A 25,786-nucleotide genomic window follows, 5' to 3' on the forward strand; every position below is an offset into this window, starting at 1 on the left:
GGTTTTTTCGAGCGTACAAAAATCTTCACTTACTCCATTCTAAGTTAGTTTGGAGTAAGTTTTCACTGCCGAAACTTTGAAAACAGGCGTAAGTGGCCGGACACGCCCCCTTTTGAAAAAAAAATTCTGTTCCAAAGTGAAACTGTTCTAACTGACTAGAACTGGAGCAAACTAAATGCCGAGAATTTGAATTTCTAAGATACTCCGTTCTACACCAGTTGCTCCAAAAAATCAGGAGCAACTGAGGCCGAAACTTGGGCCCTATATTCCATTTGCCATGTTCTTGCCCACTCACTGAGCCTGTTTATATCCCCTTGAAGCCTCTTTGCATCCTCCTCACAACTTACATTCCCACCGAGCTTTGTATCATCAGCAAACATTTGACATAATAAAACATCCCAAGGCGCTTTATACATGTGATATCAAAAATTTGACACCGAGCCACATAAGGAGATATTAGGGCAGATGATCAAAAGTTTGGTCAAAAGGTTTTCAGGAGCGGCTTAAAGGTGGAAAGAGAGGCAGAGAGGTTTAAGGTGTGGATTCCAGAGACTAGATGACCACTCAAGTTTAAGACAATATATGATGCACCTTTAACACACGTATGGGTTAACACTGGGTATTACTGGGAACAGCACTGAAAGACTGACCTGGCAGAGAGATCAGGATTTATTATACAGATATAGAGAGGACATTAAAATATTCAAAGATACAATTGTCAATTCCTGGCATGGCAGAAGGCAGTAGTTGTCCTACCTGGGGTGACTTGCGTGACCAATGATCGAGTCTGGGACTGCACTGGAGTCAGATTGGTGGACACCACTGCTGCTGTGGCTGTGGCCGTCACTGGGGCCATTGCAGTTCGGACACCCTGGTTGGTTGTTATGGCTACGACTTCTGTGGTTGCAGCAGACGTGGCTACAGTTCGCTGCTGAGCGTGTACGACCTGGGTTGTAGTGCCCCCTGCAGACTGAAGATAGAATCACAGATGTTAGTGTAAAATACTATCGAGCGCCCGTCCCCCCCCCCACACCGAGCGCCCCCCCCCCCTCACACCGAGCGCCCGTCCCGTCCCCCACACCGAGCGCCCCCCCCCCCCCCCCACACAGAGCGCCCGTCCCGTCCCCCACACCGAGCGCCCCCCTCCCCCACACCGAGCGCCCGTCCCGTCCCCCACACCGAGCGCCCCCCTCCCCCACACCGAGCGCCCGTCCCGTCCCCCACACCGAGCGCCCCCCCCCCCCCCCTCACACAGAGCGCCCGTCCCGTCCCCCACACCGAGCGCCCCCCCCCCCCCACACCGAGCGCCCGCACCCCCCCCCACACCGAGCGCCCGCCCCCCCCTCACACCGAGCGCCCGCCCCCCCCTCACACAGAGCGCCCGTCCCGTCCCCCACACCGAGCGCCCCCCCCCCACACACAGAGCGCCCGTCCCGTCCCCCACACCGAGCGCGCCCCCCCCCCCACACAGAGCGCCCGTCCCGTCCCCCACACCGAGCGCCCCCCCCCCACACACAGAGCGCCCCCCCACACACAGAGCGTCCGCCCCCCCCACACAGAGCGCCCTCCCCCCTCCTCACACCGAGCGCCCCTCCCCCCCCCCCCACACACACTGAGCGACCGCCCCCCACACCCAGTGCCCGCCGTCCTGTCCCCGCAGCAATCGCACTCAGCCCCTTAAAACACCTCTTCCGATTTTTATTTTGATTAGCTTCAATGGAAAGGAAATTCAGGAGAGATGTATATTGGGCAGTTGATCCATTGGCGCACGATTTACACCAGCGTCTAAAGTTAAAATTGCCCCAATTAAATTAAATAGATTAACAACTCCACTAAAACAGCAAAGAGGAATTCAGACGAAGCTCTTAAACCCTTGGACTTTTTTTGTGCTTATGACAGTCTTTGATCTTATTGAATGGCGGAGCAGGCTCGAGGGGCCGTATGGCCTGCTCCTGCTTCTTATGTTATCTGTGATGACAGCAGCGAAGGGGTTCAGGTGGCACGGCAGTTACAGGTGGGCCAGGATCACGTAGAGTGGAAGTGCGTGGGACAAATACACACGTGTGTCGTAACAGGTCACACCAGCACCCTGTCCAGCTCTCTCTCACACTCACTGTCCCTGTCTTATTTCTCTTGCACTGTGATACAGTGTGTGTGTGAGATACAAAATTAATGAAGGTGGTAGAGTCTCCAAAGCTGAACAGGGTAAGCTACAGGAGGATTTGAATATACGTGGGAATTGGGCAGATAGGCGGCAGAAGAAATGCAAAGTGCTCCACATGAGGACAAAAAAAACCAGGAAGAGACCATTACTTAAATGGAAAGGGAATAAAGTGCATTGAGAATGCGAGAGATCTGGGGGTCACGGCTGATGATAAATTGTAGTGATCGCAACGACGCTCAGTTGCAGAGAGTGAAGCCGATCAGATGTTGAAGGGTCAACAGTGAGCAGCAGTGAGGTAATCCTGACACTTTATAAACCAATGGACGACTGCACTTCGAACACCGAATACAGTTCTGGTCACCGCAGTACAGAAAGGGATATTGCAGCAATTAAAAGGATATAATTGAGGGGACGGGGGGATTGCATTAGGAGGAGTGATTGTGCAAATTGGGCATGTTTTCACTGGAAAAGAGGTTGAGGTGCTGTGATTGCTGCTTTTAGGTTTCTAAAGGGTCTGGATGATGTCGCCCATGACGAGCTGCCTCACCGTGTCCAGAACAGCAGACACAGAGGACACGGCCTGTGCTGGAAAGCGGGGAAATAGAAAACTAATCTGCAGAAATATTATTTCAGTGAGCGAGCAGTCAGTCTGTGGAAGAGGCTCGCTGGGGAGTCAGTGGGAGCAGTCAGTGTGGATTCATTCAAATGCAGATCAGATAAGATTCCTTTCAGACAATGATATTGTGGGACACAGTATGTGAGTAATGTGAGCCGTGCCTTGTGGCAAGTGTGGCGAGCTCGGGAGGAACAGGGGACTTTGGGCCTCTGGTTCCCAAAGCTCTCCCCCCACTGGGGGTTTTCCTCACCCCGTGTCTGGGTCTGTTGTAGACCCGTTGATGGAGATTGATCGCTGTGATTGGTCAACAACTCCAGTATCGTTGGATCCTTGGTCTCCCAGGGTGGGAGAAGGCGAACTCGATGGACTCCAGTCTGTCTTCATCTCACAATTCCTGTGTGTGTGTGTGTTATCTTCCTTCTGTCGCTGACATACACTGGTATACTTCCCTTCTGCATCTTTTGCTCCATTCTCGTCTGCTTCTCGTTACCTCCTCTTTTGTCTCTCTCATCTTTTCATATTCCTTCCTAACCTTTTCTGTCTCTTTACCTCCTCTGGAGGTTGTTTCCACTAGTTGGGGAGACTAGAACTAGGGGGCACAGCCTCAAAATACGGGGGAGCCAATTTAAAACCGAGTTGAGAAGGAATTTCTTCTCCCAGAGGGTTGTAAATCTGTGGAATTCTCTGCCCAGGGAAGCAGTTGAGGCTAGCTCATTGAATGTATTCAAATCACAGATGGATAGATTTTTAACCAATAAAGGAATTAAGGGTTATGGGGAGCGGGCGGGTAAGTGGAGCTGAGTCCACGGCCAGATCAGCCATGATCTTATTGAATGGCGGAGCAGGCTCGAGGGGCTAGATGGCCTACTCCTGTTCCTAATTCTTATGTTCTTATGTTCTCTCCAGTGGTGGGGGAAATCACCATCGCATTGCTTACGATGAAGTCAGGGGATGTGTTAAAGTGTGACGTCTGAAGCGTGACAGGAATCGCGACGCTTGCAGAAAGCACGGTGCTACCAGCATATCTCGCAAGGTTTCGCTCACGGCGAGCTGAGGCATACACCATTATATAATACGGGTGTTACCAACAGAATGTGACAGGAAGCAAGCATGACACTTACAGGAAGTGCCACTACACCCAAGATTTTTAACACAGGGTATTTATAGATAATTTTCTGCCCTGTATTTTAGTAAATGTAATAATATAGCGCTGGACCAGCTAAACTCATTCAAGCACTTACTGCAAGAGTTCCAGGGATAACTTGCTGTGTGAGGCGTTTGTTAATAGGCTGAAACGTACTCTGTTGGACTCCTGCTGGTGTGTTCACAATGACATTGCCTCCAACTGTGGCTAAAAAGAAGAGAATCCGTATGAACACAAGCAGGAAGGAGAGCTGAGCTGCCCCAATAATTCCTTCACAAAGCGATTACCTACCAGTCTGAATGTTTGCTGTGCCGGCTGCTGTTTTAATAGCTCCAGCCTGCTTCAAAACAGAAAAGAAAACTAATCTTAGAGAAATATAATTTGGCTGAGAGCAACCAAAAACCCACAAAAATCTGTTCTTTAAATTATTTTTCGTCTCCTGGGATGTGGGCGTCGCTGGCAAGGCCAGCATTTATTGCCCATCCCTAATTGCCCCTTGAGAAGGTGGTGGTGAGCTGCCTTCTTGAACCGCTGCAGTCCGTGTGGTGAAGGTGCTCTCACAGTGCTGTTAGGGAGGGAGTTCCAGGATTGTGACCCAGTGACAATGAAGGAACGGCCGATATATTTCCAAGTCAGGATGGTGTGTGACTGGGAGGGGAACGTGGAGGTGGTGGTGTTCCCATGCGCCTGCTGCCCTTGTCCTTCTAGGGGGTAGAGGTCGCGGGTTTGGGAGGTGCTGCCGAAGAAGCCTTGGCGAGTTGCTGCAGTGCATCTTGTAGATGGTGCACACTGCAGCCAGGGGGCGCCGGTGGTGGAGGGAGTGAATGTTGAAGGTGGTGGATGGGGAGTCGATCAAGTGGGCTGCTTTGTCCTACTAATATAAAACAACATTCATTGTTACACTCTAATGCACTGAGTTAAGCCTTCAGCTGCCTCGGGCCCAAGCTCTGGAATTCCCTCCCGAAACCTCTCTGCCTCTCTCTTTTCCTTTAAAACGTTCCTTAAATCCAACCTCTTTAACCAAGCTTATCTGATGTGGCTCATGTCAAACATTGTCTGATATCGCTGCTGTGAAGCGCCTTGGGGCATTTTACCGCGTTAAAGGTGCTATATAAATGCAGGTTGTTATTGTTGTTAAAAGTAAATGCGGTCTGACAACTTAAAGAAACATTTACTGAAGGAAATAAATACATGTACATAATGGGGCCAAATCCTAATGATATTTGGAACGGCAAATCATATTTCAATCCCCCCAACCTCCCCCGTTCAATCTGAGATTTACAAATTGTTCAGCGTGGTTATTTTTTTTGGTAAATCGAAAGTTCCAAATAAATGCCCAAACTTTGGCTGTGACCATCTCCCGCAGGCACCTGTTATACAGCAATGTATGTCTGGGTCTTGTGTGAATGAAAATTTACTTTAATTACAATTAAACATTTCAATCAAAAAATACAAATGCTTTAAATCGAGATGTCTAAACTCTGACTCGTGAGCCATTTCCTGGCCCCCGAGCTCTGGCAACTCAATTCTCTTGGTTCTATTTCTTATTTTCTGGTTCAACTTTTTTCAAGAATTTTTTTTGTTAAACAGGAGTTATGATGATCTGGAACGAACTGCCTGAAAGGGCGGTGGAAGCAGATTCAACCGTAACTTTCAAAAGGGAAATACTGGGAGGGGAGAAATTTGCAGGGCTGTGGGGAAAGGGCAAGGGGCAGTGGGACTGATCGGATAGCTCCTCAAAAGAGCAGAATGGCCTCCTTCTATGCTGTACAATTCTCTTATTCCCACCACCACACACACCCACGGTAGCATAGTGGTCGTTACTGGACTAGTAAATCAGAGGCCTGGATTATTAATCTAGAGACGCGAGTTCAAATCCCACCACGGCAGCTGGGGAATTCAAATTCAGTTAAGTAAATAAATCTGGAATAATAAAAAAAAAGCTCGCATCAGTAATGGCGACCATGAAACTACCGGATTGTCATAAAAACCCATCTGGTTCACTAATGTCCTTTAGGGAAGGAAATCTGCCGTCCTTACCGGTCTGGCCTACATGTGACTCCAGACCCCATAGTAATGTGGTTGACTCTTAATTGGCCTCTGAAATGGCAGCTCACCATCACCTTCTTAAGGGCAATTAGGGATGGGCAATAAATGCCAGTCATGCCCACATCCCATGAACGAATAAAAAAATATATATTTTTTTAAAAAGCACACAAAAAAGCCTCAAAGAAAGAGGAGCAAAAGAAAACAATCTTTCTTACCAGCACTGCAGTGTTGGCAACTGTGGATACAGCAGTCTGTACGACGTTCTGGGACTGCTGAGACACCGTAGCCTGTGCCTGTGAGCCCTGCTGTTGTTGAACAGCTGTCTGGGTGCTTTGCTGTGCCTGCTGCTGCTGTGCCAGTTGCTGGGCCCTCTGTTGTTCGGCTAAAGCCTTCGCGTTCATTAAAAAACAACATATACGCGGAATTAATACACGCATGAAAATTTTAAAACAAATTTCATTCCAATTCAGTGCTGCTCCTGGTTTTTGCAGGCATGGTTTTCAGCAAACCTACAAACTGCTGTAATTGAAATAAAAAGGGGGAAAAAAAACCCTGCAGGGAAATCTTTAAGAAAAGCAGAAAATGCTGGAAACACAGCAGGTCAGTGTCACTGTCTGTAAAGAGAAAAGAAACGTCATGACATTTCATGGCTAGAGAATCACAGAATGGTTTCAGTACAGGCCATTTGGCCCATCGAGCCGTGTAGGCTCTCCTCAAAGTCCCACTCTCCCGCCCTTTACCTGTACACTGCAATTTTTTTTTTCTTCAGGTACTTAACAGAGTGGGTCGTACGCTCACCTTTGAGTCAGAAGGTCATGGGTTCAAATCCCACTCGAGACTTGAGCACAATCTAGGCTGACACTCCCAGTGCAGTACTGAGGGAGTGCGTCACTATCGGAGGTGCCATTTTTCGGATGAGATGTTAAACCAAGTGGACGTAAAAGATCCCAGGGCACTATTTCGAAGAAGAGCAGGGGAGTTCTCCCTGGTGTCCTGCCAATATCTATCCCTCAATCAACACTGTTAAAACAGATTATCCGGTCATCATCAGATTGCTGTTTGTGGGAGCTTGCTGTGTGCAAATTGGCTGCTGGGTTTCCTAAAATACAACAATGACTACACTTTTTTTTTAAAAAGTACTTCATTGGCTGTAAAGCGCTTTGGGATGTCCGGTGGCCATGTAAGCTATATAAATGCAAGTCTTTCTTTTTTAGGTGAAAGATATATACCCAGAAGATCCTAACTGGCCTCTTCTCTCATCATCATCATAGGCGTTCCCTCGAACGAGGATGACTTGCTTCCACGAGAGTTCATAGATGTTTCAATGAAGGACCCGATGTTGCAGTCCTGAATGCAAGGGATGGAAGATGCCTGTGTGTGGATTTTTTTTACGTGGGGTGACCGTTGCACACCAGCCATCGCACGGGCTTAACAGAGCTAGGTCTTTATTCAGTGACGAGGGTTAACCAGGACGACTGGAGACCTGCTCTGCTGCACGGACCTAGTGCACACACATATCGCAGTGTGGGCTGGCCCGTGCTGCCCTGGGCCCTCAGCTCTTCTGGGCCCCGTACCCTCATTTGCCGCACCTCTGCTACCGTGCACCGGTGATGGAGGGAGTGAATGTTGAAGGTGGTGGATGGGGTGCCACGTGATCAAACGATAATGGAGTTGTGGGCAATTGGGCAATCAATGAGTCTACAACAGATCCAGACACAAGGCGAGAAAAACCACAGTGGTGGAGAGCTTTGGGACCCACAGGTCCAAAGTCACCGGTTCCTCCCGAGCTCGGTACACTCACCACACGTCATGTCTCCGATTCCTCGTAGATCAGCACCTGCTCCTCCTCCGGTATCACACACTGCCCAGCAAGGATCGCCAGGCCGGGAGCAGGAATCCAGGGGATTTCCCTGTCTCGGCCGAAGGGAGGTCTGTTACAAAGCTGGCCCATCCATCCCTCTGATCCTAGACCCCCCCCCAGCTCACACTCTCCTGTTCCTATTCGCCTTTCCCCAAGAGGTCAAGGTCGCTCCTTGCTATGTGAGCTGTGACACTCTGAAATACTATGTAAACATTGGACTGTGTCCCAGGGTAATGGGCACCTGAGCTTGTGCCCATCTACTCCCAAGCCACGAGATGCTGCTACAACAACTGCGGGATCGACTCAGTTCCGGCAGGTTCCAGATGTAAAAGAGAGACTACAATCACCGTTTAAGCAGAGTGTTTACTCTTTTTGTGATCAGACACGTCATCCCACAACTGAAATCATCCAACAAAGGGAGTTCGAACACATTGCCAGGGCGAGATAGTAACTCTAGCAACAAGGCGCAACATAGCAGGCTGGCCATGTGTTGGCTCCCTCTACACTGTCCCATCAAACACTCCCAGGGCAAGTACAGCACGGGGTTAGATAAAGAGTAAAGCTCCCTCTACACTGTCCCATCAAACACTCCCAGGGCAGGTACAGCACGGGGTTAGATACAGAGTAAAGCTCCCTCTACACTGTCCCATCAAACACTCCCAGGGCAGGTACAGCACAAGTTAGATACAGAGTAAAGCTCCCTCTACATTGTCCCATCAAACACTCCCAGGGCAGGTACAGCACGGGGTTAGATACAGAGTAAAGCTCCCTCTACACTGTCCCATCAAACACTCCCAGGGCAGGTACAGCACGGGGTTAGATACAGAGTAAAGCTCCCTCTACACTGTCCCATCAAGCACTCCCAGGGCAGGTACAGCACAAGTTAGATACAGAGTAAAGCTCCCTCTACATTGTCCCATCAAACACTCCCAGGGCAGGTACAGGGGGTTAGATACAGAGTAAAGCTCCCTCTACACTGTCCCATCAAACACTGGCAGGGCAGGTACAGGGGGTTAGATACAGAGTAAAGCTCCCTCTACACTGTCCCATCAAACACTCCCAGGGCAGGTACAGCACGGGGTTAGATACAGAGTAAAGCTCCCTCTACACTGTCCCATCAAGCACTCCCAGGGCAGGTACAGCACAAGTTAGATACAGAGTAAAGCTCCCTCTACACTGTCCCATCAAACACTCCCAGGGCAGGTACAGCACGGGGTTAGATACAGAGTAAAGCTCCCTCTACACTGTCCCATCAAACACTCCCAGGGCAGGTACAGGGGGTTAGATACAGAGTAAAGCTCCCTCTTCACTGTCCTATCAAACACTCCCAGGGCAGGTACAGCACGGGGTTAGATACAGAGTAAAGCTCTCTCTACACTGTCCTATCAAACACTCCCAGGGCAGGTACAGGGGGTTAGATACAGAGTAAAGCTCCCTCTACACTGTCCCATCAAACACTCCCAGGGCAGGTACAGCACAGGGTTAGATACAGAGTAAAGCTCCCTCTACACTGTCCCATCAAACACTCCCAGGGCAGGTACAGCACGGGGTTAGATACAGAGTAAAGCTCCCTCTACACTGTCCCATCAAACACTCCCAGGGCAGGTACAGGGGGTTAGATACAGAGTAAAGCCCCCTCTACACTGTCCTATCAAACACTCCCAGGGCAGGTACAGCACGGGGTTAGATACAGAGTAAAGCTCCCTCTACACTGTCCCATCAAACACTCCCAGGGCAGGTACAGCACGGGGTTAGATACAGAGTAAAGCTCCCTCTACACTGTCCCATCAAACACTCCCAGGGCAGGTACAGGGGGTTAGATACAGAGTAAAGCTCCCTCTACACTGTCCTATCAAACACTCCCAGGGCAGGTACAGCACGGGGTTAGATACAGAGTAAAGCTCTCTCTACACTGTCCTATCAAACACTCCCAGGGCAGGTACAGCACGGGGTTAGATACAGAGTAAAGCTCTCTCTACACTGTCCCATCAAACACTCCCAGGCCAGGTACAGGGGGTTAGATACAGAGTAAAGCTCCCTCTACATTGTCCCATCAAACACTCCCAGGGCAGGTACAGGGGGTTAGATACAGAGTAAAGCTCCCTCTACACTGTCCCATCAAACACTGGCAGGGCAGGTACAGGGGGTTAGATACAGAGTAAAGCTCCCTCTACACTGTCCCATCAAACACTCCCAGGGCAGGTACAGCACGGGGTTAGATACAGAGTAAAGCTCCCTCTACACTGTCCCATCAAACACTCCCAGGGCAGGTACAGCACGGGGTTAGATACAGAGTAAAGCTCCCTCTACACTGTCCCATCAAACACTCCCAGGGCAGGTACAGGGGGTTAGATACAGAGTAAAGCTCCCTCTACACTGTCCTATCAAACACTCCCAGGGCAGGTACAGCACGGGGTTAGATACAGAGTAAAGCTCTCTCTACACTGTCCTATCAAACACTCCCAGGGCAGGTACAGCACGGGGTTAGATACAGAGTAAAGCTCTCTCTACACTGTCCCATCAAACACTCCCAGGCCAGGTACAGGGGGTTAGATACAGAGTAAAGCTCCCTCTACATTGTCCCATCAAACACTCCCAGGGCAGGTACAGGGGGTTAGATACAGAGTAAAGCTCCCTCTACACTGTCCCATCAAACACTGGCAGGGCAGGTACAGGGGGTTAGATACAGAGTAAAGCTCCCTCTACACTGTCCCATCAAACACTCCCAGGGCAGGTACAGGGGGTTAGATACAGAGTAAAGCTCCCTCTACACTGTCCTATCAAACACTCCCAGGGCAGGTACAGCACGGGGTTAGATACAGAGTAAAGCTCTCTCTACACTGTCCCATCAAACACTCCCAGGCCAGGTACAGGGGGTTAGATACAGAGTAAAGCTCCCTCTACATTGTCCCATCAAACACTCCCAGGGCAGGTACAGCACGGGGTTAGATACAGAGTAAAGCTCCCTCTACACTGTCCCATCAAACACTCCCAGGGCAGGTACAGCACGGGGTTAGATACAGAGTAAAGCTCCCTCTACACTGTCCCATCAAACACTCAGTGTGGCCCACTTCCCACAACAGCCCTCCTGTGGCATGTGAGTGAGATTTAGAGCCAGTGTATTGTAGTTTTGTGCAGAAGCCCATTCCTGCTGTGAGCTGGTCTGAGGCGACCACTTGCTAGCGTCCCATAGGACCGCGTGGACTGCGCCCCCCCCCCCCCCCCGCACCTTTAACAAACCGGTAGCTCCACAGAAAGTACCAGAGAACAAGAGAAATACACCTTCATAATCTGTATTTTACATTAATGACTCACCCGCCCAGAGTGAGACTCACTCACTCACACACCGAGTGAGAGGCCTCTTCTCTATACAGATGCTGACTGGCCTACTGTGGATTCCCAGCATTTTAAGTTTTTAGGCATTGCTACTGTCCGTTAACCTGACACCAGAAGCACAGACTACACTTAATGGAAAGTCACTTCATTTCAATGATTTGATAATTCAATATCTTTAACACTTGTGTTCCCACTTTGCTGTCTTATTTATGGTTTAATTAATTCAATTTCTTTTTAGTACAAAAATGACAAATGCATCATCAGTGAGGTGTACACCCAATATATGTGTCTCAAAGCAAAGAAACTTCGGACAAGCTGCACACAATGTTCAACCTAATCTTATTAATACTGTTCTCAAAAGTATGTACTCGGAAGAAAAATAACTGGTCAATTATGATAATACCTATTTTTAACTATGTAGTTAATATTTGCACTTAAAAACACAAGACAACACTTAATAGAATATCAGCTCAGGAACAGCTTACCGTAAAAGTCTACCTAACAAATTGTTGCAGGATATGCAAATCTACTTTCTGATAAACTGCAGAGAACAATCTAACCACATTATTACCTGACAGTCTTGAGTAAAACTGGTGTTGAGAACTGGTTATGAGTTACACTTTTAACTTTTGATAATTTCTACACTGATCATTTACTTTCTATTGCATTCATAAGACAATGTGCCGTAATATTTATATTTTACACAATCAAACACTAACCTTTTTCTCTTTTGCTATACGTTCGGCTCTTAGTGAGGCGACCTGGATAGGTGGCAGAGGCTTGTCATAGTTGATTCCACTAAAACAGTAAATTAATAAAATATTACACCACTCTCCAGTATTCAGCTTTCCATAGAATACATCGGACATACAACAGGCCATTCGGCATTTATGCTCCACTCCAGCCTCCTCCCGTCTTTCCTCATCTAAATCTATCAGCATAACCCTCTATCCCCTTCTCCCCCATGTGTTTATCTAGCCTCCCCTTAAATGCATCGATACTGTTCATCTCAACCACTCCCTGTGGCAGCAAGTTCCACATTCTCACCCCTCTCTGGATAAGAAACTTTCTTCTGAATTCCTTATTGGATTTTTTGGTGACTACCTTATATTGATGGCCTCTAGTTTTGCCCATTCTTGCAAGTGGAAACACTCTCTCTGTATCCACTCTATCAAAACCTTTCATCATTTTAAAGACCTCTATTAGGTTGCCCTTCGGCCTTTCTCATTTCAAGAGAGAAGAGACCCAGCCTGTTTATTGTTTCCTGATAGTTATATCATCAGTTCTGGTATCATAACAACATAAGAAATAGGAGGAGTACCTTCACCGCAAGGACTGCAGCGGTTCAAGAAGGCGGCTCACCACCACCTTCTCAAGGGCAATTAGGGATGGGCAATAAATGCCGGCCTTGCCAGCGATGCCCACATCCCAGGAATGAATATTAAAAAAAAAGCCATTCGGCCCCTCGAACCAGCTCCGCCATGCAATAAGATCATGGCTGATCTGATCTTGGCCTCAACTCCACTTCCCTGCCCCTCCCCATAGCTCTCAACTCCCTTGTTGCTCAAAAATCTATCTCCACCTTAAATATATTCAATGACTCAGCCTCCACAGCTCTCTGGGGCAGAGAATTCCAAAGATTCACGGCCCTCAGAAGAAATTCTTCCTCATTTCCGTTTTAAATTGGCGGCCCCTTTTTCTGAAACTATGCCCCCTAGTTCTAGGCTCCCCACAAGGGGGAACATCCTCTCTGCATCTACCTTGTCGAGCCCCCTCAGAATCTTATACATTTCATTAAGATCACCTCTCATTCTTCTAAACTCCAATGAGTATAGGCCCAACCTTTCTTCATAAGACAACCCCTTTATCTCAGGAATCAACCTCGTGAAACTTCTCTGAACTGCCTCCAATAAAAGTATATCCTTCCATAAATAAGGAGACCAAAACTGTACGCACTACTCCAGGTGTGGCCTCACCAACGGCCTGTATGGTTGCAGCAAGACCTCCCTGCTTTTATACTCCATCCCCCTTGCAATAAAGGCCAAGATACCATTTGCCTTTCTAATTACTTGCTATAACTGCATGCTAACTTTTTGAGTTTCATGTTCAAGGACCCCCAGATCCCTCTGTACCGCGGTATTTTGTAATCTCTCCCCATTTAAATAATAATTTGCTTTTTTCATTTTTCCCACCAAAGTGGATAATCTCACATTTTCCCACATTATACTCCATCTGCCAAAATTTTGCCCACTCACTGAGCCTGTCTATATCCCTTTGCAGATTCTTTGCGTCCTCCTCACAACTTATTTTCCCACCCATCTATGTATCATCATCCTTTTGTGCACCTCCTCCAGTGCCTCTGTAACATTGTTATAATGTGGAGATCAGAACTGTGCACAGTACTCCAAGTGCCCTGATATTCATGACCTCACATATCTGGTATTACCCAAAAAAAAAGACAAAAATCAAAGGAGCTAAAACAGCAAAAATGAGTAAAAGTTTCCACACCTCTCGGCCAGTACAGATGCGTGCTTCGGATTTTTCTGGAAGGGATTCATTCCAAGCCTAGAACACAAGGCGCAATATTAAAAGGTTCCAGTGGCCGTACAGAGAAAAAGCAACGCATCAGCATAGAAACCTTGTTTACGCACAAATGTTTTCACATGCGGTGGTCTATTTTTACACAGAAATTAATCCAATTTCAACATCTGGGTTAACACCTATGCAAGAGTGCACAGGAATGCAGTGTCAGCACGTATCAAGTCCTTTTATGTACACTGCGTTGATTGCAATTTTTGCCCTGTGGATTTGAATGCAGTTTTCACACCTCAAATATCTTTTGAGCACACAACTGATCTGAGTGCAGGCAATTCAAAACCACGGGAAAAATTTAACATTTAGCAACTGCCCGCCTTTTGATCACAAGTGTGCAGTATAATCTCCATTTACTTCCTTTAGAGACCCACAACCCCTGCCGTCTCCCACTAGTTATCTTGCCCTTGGAGTAGGAGAGTGGGACTCGGCCGTGCCATGCAAAAGTCGGATAGCCAGGCGGCGAAGGATCGAACACCAGAGTCCAGTCTTTAGTTACCTACAAGCCTTTATTTACAGAGACACACATTACATACTGTGCACCAACATTGCCTTTAAGCTGCGCAGCTGCACGGCGCTTCAGGGAACCCATTGCAGTCACAGCACCACAGAGAAACTGTGCTGGGCAGACCGTCGGCAATGTTCATTGTAATAAAGTGGTGTATAGCCATTGGGCTTAAATTGGATTCAGGTGGTTGGAATTAATTGGGGATTCTTGCTCTCATATATATATATATATATCCATCATCATCATAGGCAGTCCCTCGAAATGAGGATGACTTGCCTCCACGCAAAAAAAAGGATGCGTGCACAGGTGTTTCAATGAAGAACCCAAACTATATCCTGAAGGGTGGAAGATGCCTGTGGGTGGATTTTTTTTAAACGTGGGGTGCCCGTTGCACACCAGCCACCACACGGGCTTGACAGAGCTGGGTCTTGGTCCAGTGGCAAGGGTTAACCAGGACGACTGGAGACCAGCTCTGCTGCACGGACCTAGTGCGCTCACATATCGCAGTGTGGGCTGGGCCCGTGCTGCCCCTGGGTCCCTGGCCCCGAACTCACACTTCCCGTGCACCCCGATCACACCCCTCCACAGTCTCTCGCCGCTCCTGCTGTATCTGCCCACGCTCCAATCACCGACTTGGACCTTGCTGACGTCACTCTTCGCTGCTGTCGCCCTCCTGCAGCAGCTCGCGCTGTACCTTGTATTGACATGCCTCCACACTACATATATATGTGTGTATTTGGGAGTAGGCTGGGGAAGGGTTGCAAGCTGATCTTGCTGGTGCACAGCAATGCTTCCTCCAATTCCTCATGGCGCTGCGCGGTCCCTTTAAAGGGCTACACGTGCCATTCTAAACACCGCGTACACGGGTTTTACATTGAAAAACCGGCAAGCAGGCTGCGCAGGTTCCCTGGAGCGCTGTGAAGCTGAAAGGGAATGTTGGTGCACAGTATGTAATGTGTGTCTCTGTAAATAAAGGCATGCAAGTAACTAAAGACTAGGCTCTAGAGTTCTATCCTTCACCACTGGCCATCATTTTACAGGCACGTCTCAGCCGAGAGTCTTCTCATTGGGGACCAGAGCTTTTTAGCACAGTGGTCATGTACTCTTAACACTACATAGACTTTCCCAAGTTACCAAGATTGAGTGCCAGTCAAAACAAAATTGGAACTATTTGGGAGGACCATGAAAAGAAAGACCTGCATTTATATAGCGCATTTCATGACCTCAGGATGTCCCCAAGTGTTTTACAACCAACTAAATACTTCGGAAGTATGCAATGTAGGAAACGCAGCAGCTAATTTGCGCACAGCAAGCTCCCGCAGTGGTCAATCTATGGTCCAGGCTCCCTCGGGAGACGGTGGGAGCAGTCAGTATTGATTCGTTCAAATGCAAATTAAATGGATAAAATAACAATTTGGGACACTATGTGAGCTGTGCCGCGTGGGGGGTGCAGCGCGCTCGGGGGGAACAGGGGACTTTGGGCCTCTGGTTCCCAAAGCTCTCCCCCACTGGGGGTTTTCCCCGCCTCGTGTCTGGGTCTGTTGTAGACTCACTGATAGAGATTGATTGCTGTGATTGGGCAACAACTCTATTAGAACATAAGAAATAGCAGCAGGAGTAGGCCATTCGGCCCCTCGAGCCTACTCCGCCATTTAATACGATCATGGCTGATCTGACCATGGGCTCAGCTCCACTTCCCCGCCCGCTCCCCATAACCCCTCATTCCCTTATTGGTTAAGAAACTGTCTATTTCTGTCTTAAATTTATTCAATGTCCCAGCTTCCACAGCTCTCTGAGGCAGCGAATTCCACAGATTAACAACCCTCAGAGAAGAAATTCCTCCTCATCTCAGTTTTAAATGGGAGACCCCTTATTCTAAGATCATGCCCTCTAGTTCTAGTCTCCCCCATCAGTGGAAACATCCTCTCTGCATCCACCTTAGTTGTATCGTGTGACTCCCAGGATGGGAGAAGGCGAACTCGATGGGACTTTTTTTTGTCTAGCATAAAAACATAGAAAATAGGAGCAGTAGTAGGCCATTTGGCCCTTCGAGCCTGCACCACCATTCAATGTGATCATGGTTGATCCTCTAACTCAACACCATATTCCCACTTTCTCCCCATGCCCCTTGATGCCTTTTGTGTCCAGCAATCCCCATGTTCCTAATACAATGAAGGACACTTACATCGGTTTGATTGGCGGGCTTCTTTTGCCAGCTATAAGCTTCACCAGCTCAAAGTGACTTGTGAAGAGCTGAGTATGCATAACACTCTCGTCCTGTGCATAGATTTGGCTGGTCCGCAGGGGGCGACTGTTCTTGCTCTTTAAATAAAATACAAACAAACACCATTTTGATGCACCTTATTAAAGTACAAAAGATTGAGCAATGAATTATAAAAAAGATGAGCCTACCTTGTAAATGCTTTTTGTTTTTTTCTTTGGATTCGCCTCGTATATTAACTGCAAATCAACGAGAACAGAGTCAACAAACCTTCTAACTACCCGCCCAACACCAAAAATCAGCAGTGAAAACGCTAAATTTTAACAAAAGTAACGAAGCAGAAGCCACAGAAATACACGTTTACATTAGTCAGAAACTGTGGTGCTGCTTTCACAGCAAAGTTGAGTTTGATCAATTTGAACTCTCCTTGCAATGGTACGACCAGACTTTTCGGCAGGACCGGTTCCTCAGTGGCTTCATCCCGCTTTCTGCGGAAAAATAACTTCCGTTTCTTCATATTGATTTCCCTCAGCAGAGGGGTCAATAACCAGGGGGCACAGGTTTAAAGTAATTGGTAGAAGGATGAGAGGGGAGTTGAAGAGAATCTTTTCACCCAGAGGGTGGTGGGGGTCTGGAACTCACGGCCTGAAAGGTGGTAGAGGCAGAAACCCTCATCGCATTTAAAAAGTACTTGGACGTGCAGCTGAAGTGCCGTAACCTACAGGGCTACAGACCGAGAGCTGGAAAGTGGGATTAGGCTGGATAGCTCTTTATTGGCCGGCGTGGACACGATGGGCCGAATGGCCTCCTTCTGTGCCGTAAATTTCGATGATTCTATGACTTATGCCTCTCAACACCTTGTGGCCATAAGTTAAGCTCGTCATTCTATAATGTGACCCCCTCCAACCTCAAATCTCTCTCTTGCAATCCGTTGTCCCCCTCGATTTTATCGTAGTGGTTATGTTATTGGACCAGCAATCCAGAGAACCAGAGTTCAAATCCCACCATGCCATTGAGAACTTAAATTGTTGTAAAAATATGACCAAGAAGCTGTCAGGATGTCGTACAAACCCAACAGGTTCGCTATAATATCATTTAGGGAAGGAAACCTGCCGTCCTTACCCGGTCTGGGCTTCTATGGGACTCCAGTCCCCAAACCAATCTGGCTGATTCTTAACTGCCCTCTGAAGAGGCCGAGCAAGCCACTCTCAAGAAGGCCCCCACCACCTTCTCGAAAGGGAAACTAGGGACGGGCAATAAACTCACATCCCGAGAATAACAAAAAGCTTTCAACAACTTCCGGTTATGTAGCAGCTTCAACATAGAAGTGTTCCAAAGCGAGAGGTGCCATCGTAAAAATGGATGATGAACCAAAAAGAGGACAAACTAGGGTTGGTGACCACAAGGTTTGTCAGAGTTGGGTTTGAAGCAGGGTCTTAAGTCTTGTAGGAGTGAATGTCTTTACAAGGTTGAAGGAGGTAGAGGGGCAGAAGGGTGGGAATTCCAGAGCTTGTCCAATGAATGCCAATGGTGGGGCAACAGGGGTGGGGGATGCCCAAGCAGTCAGAGGCAGAGTAATGGAGAATTCGGGGGGGGGCGGGGGCTGAGCTGTTCCATCCAAGGTCCAAGTACGTCATCTGACAAACATTTTCTACATCTTCCCGGTGCGGACATCAAGGCCCATTACAGTACTCGAGTTTATTCTTTCCCAGGATCTCAGAACCTCTACCTGTGCAACCTTCCTCTCTCCTGCAATCTTCAGTTTTTCAAAACTCAAAGCTATTGGTCAGCTTGACCCTTAGTTGCCGAGTCCACTTGTCGTCTCTTACTTTCTCTAGCCTTAGTCGTGTCCTGCACAATCTGAATATTAAAGTGATGCACCATCACGGCCCTACGTGCAATGCTCCCTTTAAGCCGTGCAGCACTCTGGAGCTCCTGCGCAGCCAGCTCATCGGCTCACGGGATTTTTAATGCAAAAACCGCGCTTGAATGAACCGCGCGGGCCCAAATAAAAATTCGAAGGAACGTTACCTACATACTTTAAAAAGTATTTGGATGAGCACTTGAAGTGCCGTAACCTGCAGGGCTACGGACCGAGAGCTGGAAAGTGGGATTAGGCTGGGTAGCTCTTGGTCGGCCGGCGCGGACACGATGGGCCGAATGGCCTCCTTCCGTGCTGTAAATTTCTGTGATTCTATGATGCCCTGATCTTAAAAAAAGCTGCCATATTTAAAAAGCCTACGGGTGTGACGTCTGAAGTCCGGAAACCTCGGGATCGAGGCTGTTCCGGATTACGGGTACTTCCAGACTTCAGAACGTCTTTGCCTGGACCGAAGTGGGGGGGGGGGTTGTCGGTCGGGCCACCACAGATCGGGAGGGCTGCTGAAGGTCGGGGGGGGGGGGGGGTCGGTTGGTCCACCAGAGGCCGGGGGGGGGGGGGGGGGGGTTGATAAAGAGGTCGGGCTACCAGAGGTCAGCGGGGGCCGGTCGGGCCATGAGTGTGGGAGGTCGGGCTGAAGCGGGGGGAGGGGGGGGTGGTGGGGTGGAGGTCAGGCAGCCGAGGCAGGGCAGTCCGGATTTCGGAACATTTTCCGGACGACCCCGCCACGGATCGGCCCAGTATCCAGATTCCACACCTGTAAAAAAAGTGCCGTTTTAAGATTTTTAAATTTTAAAGAAATTTGCTCCTCTTTTGAAATAACTTTCTAAAGCTCTTGATCCATTGCAAAATCAGCCCTTGAAGGTCACTCTTTTACTCGATGTGGTTTTAATATCTGTACCCACAATACTTACTTTCATCGCTAATCTGCAGCTGAGCTTGAATTGGATCTGCAGCATTTCTATTTTGCGACCCCAGTAATGTATAGCTGTGGGCCATCGCTAGACACTGGCCCATGTGTTGCTCGCTGCATTTACCTCTGCTGCTCAGTGCTATGTGCCATTTTCTTTGTCTAGGCTTTGTTCGCTGCTGCTCTTTGCCGCCTGCACTAACCGGAATCGGTTCTCGGGGCCCTCTGCTCTCTCTCTCTCTCTAGTCCTGCTGAATGAGACACGTTTCTCGGAACACACGTCGCTGTCGCTCTGCAGCAGCTGCACCAGTCAGGGTGGCGGCTGGTTTCAATGTTTGCGCAGTTTGCTTTGGGTCAGCACACACATCGCTCTCTGACTGACGCAGTGCTGCTGAAGGCTAGCTCACCAGGGGAATGGGGCAGTGAAATGCAGGAACCCTTTTTGACAACTTGCTGTTGTGCACCATGTGCTAGATGAACAGGTACATAAGAACATAAGAAATAGGAGCAGGAATAGGCCACACGGCCTCTCGAGCCTGCTCCGCCTTTTAATACGATCATGGCTGATCCGATCATGGTCCACTTCCCCGCCCGCTCCCATAACACCTTATTCCCTTACCGGTTAAGAAACTATCTCTGTCTTAAATTTATTCAATGACCCAGCTTCCACAGCTCTCTGAGACAGCCAATTCCACAGATTTACAACCCTCTGAAGAAATTCCTCCTCATCTCTGTTTTAAATGGGCAGCCCCTTATTCTAAGATTATGCCCTCTAGTTCTAATCTCCCCCATCAGTGGAAACATCTGGGAACACAAACTGGGAAATTCTCATCTCTGTTTGAACCCGAATATAAGAGAGACAGACAGATGGCGGCCTCAGCTGGAGTATTGCGGACAATTCTGGACAGCATGCTTTAGGAAGGATGTAAAGCCCTTGGAGAAGGTCCTGAGGAGGTTTACCAGGACGTTACCAGGGATGAGGGCCTTCAGTTATGAGGAGAGGTTGGAAAAGTTAGGACGATTCTCCTTGGAACAGAGAAGTTTAAGAGGTGACCTAATAGAGGTTTTCAAGATAATGAGAGGTTTTGAAGAGTAGTTAGGAAACAAAACAATCCCTCTGGCAAATGGGTCAATACCAGAGGTCAGAGATTTAAAATCATTGGCAAAAGAGCTAGGGGGGAGAGGAGTAGAACATTTTTCACAGAGGTGTCGGGTTCGGGAACGTTCTGCCTGAAAAGGTGGTGGAAGCTAATCCCATAAATCATTTTCAAAGTGAGTTGGACAGGTACTGGAGGATGAGGAACTTGTAGGGTTAGGGACGAAAAGCAGGGATGTGGGACCAAGCATGACTGCTCTTTCAAACAGCAAGCACAGGCACGCCAGGGCAAATGGCCTCCTTCTGTGCTGTAAGTTTTCTGATTCTATGCCAACCTGCATAGCTGGGCAGTAACAGCACACAGAGACAGAGCATGCGTGGGGAAAATGGCTGTCAGCCAGGACTGTGAGGTGCTGGATGCTGCACTCACTGTTTGAGTAGCCATGTGTTGTGCTGAAAAGAACCACCAAGGGCAATGCTCCTGGTGTCCATCTAGTTAAAACAGCCAGCCAAGTTGGAAAATGGGATAGATGAATACTGTGTAGATACTGGATCAGCCTGGAGTATTGTGTCCAATTCTTGGCACCACAGATCAGGGAGGATATCAAGGCCTTGGAGAGGGGGTGCAGAGGAGATTTACTGGAATGGTACCAGGGACTTCAGTATCTCAAAAAAAAAAATTGGATACATACTCGACAATTTGCAGGACTATGGGGAAAGGGCAGGAGAGTGGTACTATCTGCACAGATACAATGGGCCAAATGGCCTCCTTCTGCACTGTATGATTCTATGAGATGTCAGATATCGGCTGAGTAACCCGACTTTGCCTCAGCGCCCCTAGATTGGGGTGTAGGGGTGGGTGGATGGAGGAGCGATGAGGAGCCTGGATTTGCAGATCTGATCACTATGCGGCGACCTTCACTGGAAGTGCGTTTGGGAGGGGAGAGGGGAGAGGGGAGGGGAGCATGATTGGGCACGCCTGTGATGCCACCCAGAGTAGAATAGCTGCAGACACCTGCCGCCCAGACTCACATGTGAAAATAGGGAAAAGGGAAAATGACAAAATGACACTGGGGACTTTTGCAAAGATTAATCAACAGGGAACCAAAAATTAGTGTTGGTTCACTTTGCAAATTTACCTTCTAACACAAAGGTTACGAGCATAAAAACCTGATTCACAGTCAAGAGGAGCCGGAATTTCAATAACTCAGCTCGACAGTGGAACCATTTGTCACCGCGACAGAGGCAAAGCCCCAGGGAAGAATTCAAAATAAGACCCCAAAGTTTGGACCCACATGCCCGACGCAGCAATACTTTGGGCACGGAAATGAAGCCAAGTACAGAGTAAATTACAAGAGAAATGGAGAAAAATTGCAAAGTGCTGCAGTACAGAGGGACCTGGGGGTCCTTGTGCATGAAACACAAAAAGTTAATATGCAGGTACAGCAAGTAATCAGGAAGGCAAATGGAATGTTGGCCTTTATTGCAAGGGGGATAGAGTATAAAAGCAGAGAAGTCCTGCTACAACTGTACAGGGTATTGGTGAGGCCACACCTGGAGTACTGCGTACAGTTTTGGTCTCTGTATTTAAAGAAGGATATACTTGGATTGGAGGCTGTTCAGAGAAGGTTCACTAGGTTAATTCCGGAGATGAGGGGGTTGCCTTATGAGGATAGGTTGAGTAGGTTGGGCCTCTACACATTGGTGTTCAGAAGAATGATCTTATTGAAACATAAAAGATAATGAGGGGGCTCGACAAGGTGGATGCAGAGAGGATATTTCCACTCATAGGGGAAACTAAAACTAGGGGACATCGTCTTAGAATAAGGGGCCGCCAATTTAATACGGAGATGAGGACTTTCTTCTCTGAGGGTTGTAAATCTGTGGAATTCTCTGCCCCAGAGAGCTGTGGAGGCTGGGTCATTGAATATATTTAAGGTGGATATGGACAGATTTTTGAGCACTAAGGGAGTAAAGGGTTATGGGGAGCGGGCGGGGAAGTGGAGCTGAGTCCATGATCAGATCAGCCATGATCTTATTGAATGGTGGAGCAGGCTCGAGGGGCCAGGTGGCCGACTCCTGCTCCTATTTCTTACGTTCTTAAAAACTGTCCAATTATATTCATCCAGAAAAGGAAAGAGACTGAGAGTAGCGATGGAAGTATTAACCCCCAGTGGTTTTTGCACTAGGATTTGTTTGGCTATAATTCTGACAGATAAATCGGGGAATGCAGATCATTTGAAGTGAACAGTAAAGCTCGTGCCACTAACGTTCCCTCTAATTTTTATTTTGGGTGCATGACCCCTTTAACAGGCTGCATGGCCCATGCAAACTTCCGTGTCTGCACGGGACGCCCAGACTGCTGTGCTGCCGCGCAGCTTAACGGGAACACTGCGTGCCACTGCATTAGACTTGGACCCGAATTTCCCCACACTACGAGCAAACTAAACGCAACGACCCACCAGGGTAGCATTGCTTCATTTCAATGAAGTGACAGAGGCAACTACACAAGGTTTATAGAGTGAGGTTCACATGTGTAAAACCCACACCTACCTCCGGAGCAAAGTGGAACAAAACTCTCTTCTGGGGAATCTCGGATGTCGGGCAAATGCAGCCAAAGTTGCACCTAAAGTCTGAGTCATGCAAACTCCAATTGGAACCAGAAGCATTCATTTTAACCACACCAATACATCATTGCATTAGACTATTTTGGACTGTACTTTCTAGATAGATTCATAGCAATTACAGTATAGAAGGAGGTCACTCAGTCCATTATCTCTGTGTCAGTGCCAAGCCATCAACTCAAGCTGTCTACTCTCAACCCATTGATTGCCCATTCTCATTTTATGTGCTTCCTTTTCAAATACTTTTCCAATTCCCGTTTGAACGAAGTTGTAGCCTTTGTTCCAATAGCACCTTGGGGTGATGCATTACACACTCTACTGATCCTCAGTATTAAAAAAAATTGCTTCTAACTTTCCTCTTTAGATAAATCTGTGTGCCCTAGGCTTCAAAAAACAATCTTTCTGAACCAGTAGATGAACACAGTATATAGACTTTCTCAGCTGGCCCTGAATGATAAAATATCTAAATGTGTAAGTGCGCCAAGCTATCGAGGGTCTAGTGCCTTTTACCTTTCCTTCTTCTCTCGGTATTATGACATTCTCGTATCGGTTGCGGCACTGTTTCGGTGATCGGTATATGCGGCTGCAGGAGTTAACGACATCACTGACCAGATCCCAGTTGGGTGTGTGCGCCGGGGAGACGATGGCCAGATTTAAAGGCAACTCCAGCAACTGCTTCACAGCCTATTAGCAACAGATAACGAACAGGGCAATAAAAAATTCCTCCATTAAAAACTAAACCATGGAATAGTTCACGTGTTTGCTGACACATTTGACATGTAAACACACCTTCCACAGTCAGTGCTGACGACCGAAGAAAAAGATTTGATCCATTTTTGGATTTTTTTTACTTTCATAAATGACGCCTGAACACCCCCCCCCCTCACCCCAGCAGCCCCCGACAATCCCCACCCACCCCCGCGCCCCCCACTCCTCAGTCCCTCTCCCGTACACCTTCCTCCGACCGCCCATCTGTCTCGTCACACACGAGCTTCCCGACCCCCCCAATGTTGCGGCAAATGTTGGCTGAATGCGAGCGGAGTGTTACCTGCAGCAAAGCCCAGTCCTCGCTGATCAGCCATTCGGGGCTGTCTGTGCCGCTGTCCACGGGGGGCTTGGTCAGCGTGGGCAGGGGCTTGGCGAACGGCGCCTGCTGTTTCATGAACATGTTCTTCTTCTGATCCTTAGCCTCGCGGCGCATTTTGAGCATGCAGGGCGTCGACCTGTCGAACAGCGATCGCGGCGGGGTGACTGGCTCTCCGTGACGAGCTTTCTTCAACTTCTTTCCGGCAGCTGCATCGACAAAGGTCAACACACGAGTCTCACTTTCCGCATGCACAAAAAGCAACGCCGGTCGAATGCTCCTGATACAATGCGCCACCGGCGGTTCCCGATCTTTGGGTTAGCACCTGCTCTGCCGTGACAGCGGTGGCTGTCCTGCTGCATGATCACCAAGATAGCATTTGCAGCACAGAAACAGGCCATTCGGCCCCACAGGTCCGTGCCGGTGTTTAAGCTCCACACCAGCCTCCTCCCACCCAGTCAACATATTCCTTTCTCTCTCATGTGTTTATCTAGATTCCCATATTCTGGCCTGTTTCTGTGCTATTAATACTACGTAAGTCAATGTAACGTCCCCTTAAATGCATCTATACTATTCGCTTCAACTATTCCTTGTGTAGTGAGTTCCACATTCTCACCACTCTCTGGATGAAGAAGTTTCTCCTGAATTTATTACTAGATTTTCCACTTGAGGATGTTTCCCCTCATGTGGGAATCTAGAACTAGGGAGCATAGTTTAAGAATAAGGGGTCATCCATTTAGAACTGAGATGGGAGGAATTTCTTCTCAGAGGGTTGTAAATCTGTGGAATTCTTTCCCCACAGAGCTGTGGAGGCTGGGGGTCATTGAATATATTTAAGGCGGAGATAGACAGATTTTTGAACGATAAGGGGATAAAGGGTTATGGGGAGCGGGCGGGGAAGTGGAGCTGAGCCCATGATCAGATCAGCCATGATCTTTTTAAATGGCGGAGCAGGCTCGAGGGGCCAAATGGCCGACTCCTGCTCCTATTTCTTATGTTCTTACGTTCTATTAGTGACTATCTTATAATTAGGCCCCGAGTTTTAGACTGCCCCACGAGTGGAAACATCAGTATACCGTTGTTGCCTACTAGCACAAGATACTTGGCCACTTCTTTTCCTTCCCCGCCATGGAGACCACACTTGCCATGGCTCAGTTGGGGATCGCAGGTAGCAGGGCTGAACCCAGCTCAGCTCCTGCTCGTGTTTGAATGTTAGCATCCCACGCTGATACGGTTACACCACATTTTTATATGGAGTACGCATTTCTCTATTTACCAACAAAAGAGTTCTGTAGACAAAACTTTTAACCATGATAGTATCATTTTAAACTGGAAATATGGTGCAATATTAGCCTGTGATGCTTGCGACGTGTCCTTTTCCAAAGTGGGATTTATACCTACATGTTTACACTGTGCATTTCAACCACCCGTTCAGTTCCAAGATTCGGAGGGTGCCATTTATCTGCAACTGTCTAGTGCCAATATGTGAAGGGAAGAGAGAAATTGGACCCTGATAATATTGGTGCCAGGGGACACGGGCCAATGCTTCGAGGAGGAAAGGTGCGATGACAGATTAGATTTAATTACTTTACACAGAGGGAGGTGAATGCATGGGATGGACTACTCTGGGCAGCAGTGGGGGCGGATGGCAGGGAACATTTAAGGGAGAATAGGATAGAGGGAGTGGGATTGGGAACAATGA

At 48.2% G+C, this 25,786-nt stretch overlaps 1 protein-coding gene across 8 annotated transcripts in view; it reads right to left on the reverse strand.

Annotated features, from left to right (window-relative positions):
• ep400 (E1A binding protein p400) overlaps positions 1–25,786 on the reverse strand; it is a 180,597-nt gene that overhangs the window by 25,026 nt on the left and 129,785 nt on the right. For 7 of the 8 annotated variants that reach the window (XM_070888131.1, XM_070888132.1, XM_070888134.1 and 4 more), the window contains 10 exons: positions 24,049–24,293; positions 23,511–23,684; positions 16,683–16,730; positions 16,456–16,592; positions 13,679–13,735; positions 11,890–11,968; positions 6,189–6,362; positions 4,216–4,264; positions 4,022–4,131; positions 757–970 (listed from right to left, as the gene is read on the reverse strand). In XM_070888131.1, coding sequence (XP_070744232.1) covers positions 757–970; positions 4,022–4,131; positions 4,216–4,264; positions 6,189–6,362; positions 11,890–11,968; positions 13,679–13,735; positions 16,456–16,592; positions 16,683–16,730; positions 23,511–23,684; positions 24,049–24,293 — 1,287 coding nt within the window. The remainder of the gene's footprint in view (positions 1–756; positions 971–4,021; positions 4,132–4,215; positions 4,265–6,188; positions 6,363–11,889; positions 11,969–13,678; positions 13,736–16,455; positions 16,593–16,682; positions 16,731–23,510; positions 23,685–24,048; positions 24,294–25,786) is intronic. The other variant, XM_070888128.1, reaches the window with a different exon arrangement.

The sequence above is a fragment of the Pristiophorus japonicus genome, chromosome 8 (assembly GCF_044704955.1).
Source record: "Pristiophorus japonicus isolate sPriJap1 chromosome 8, sPriJap1.hap1, whole genome shotgun sequence".
In the NCBI taxonomy this organism is placed as follows: Eukaryota; Metazoa; Chordata; class Chondrichthyes; family Pristiophoridae; genus Pristiophorus; species Pristiophorus japonicus.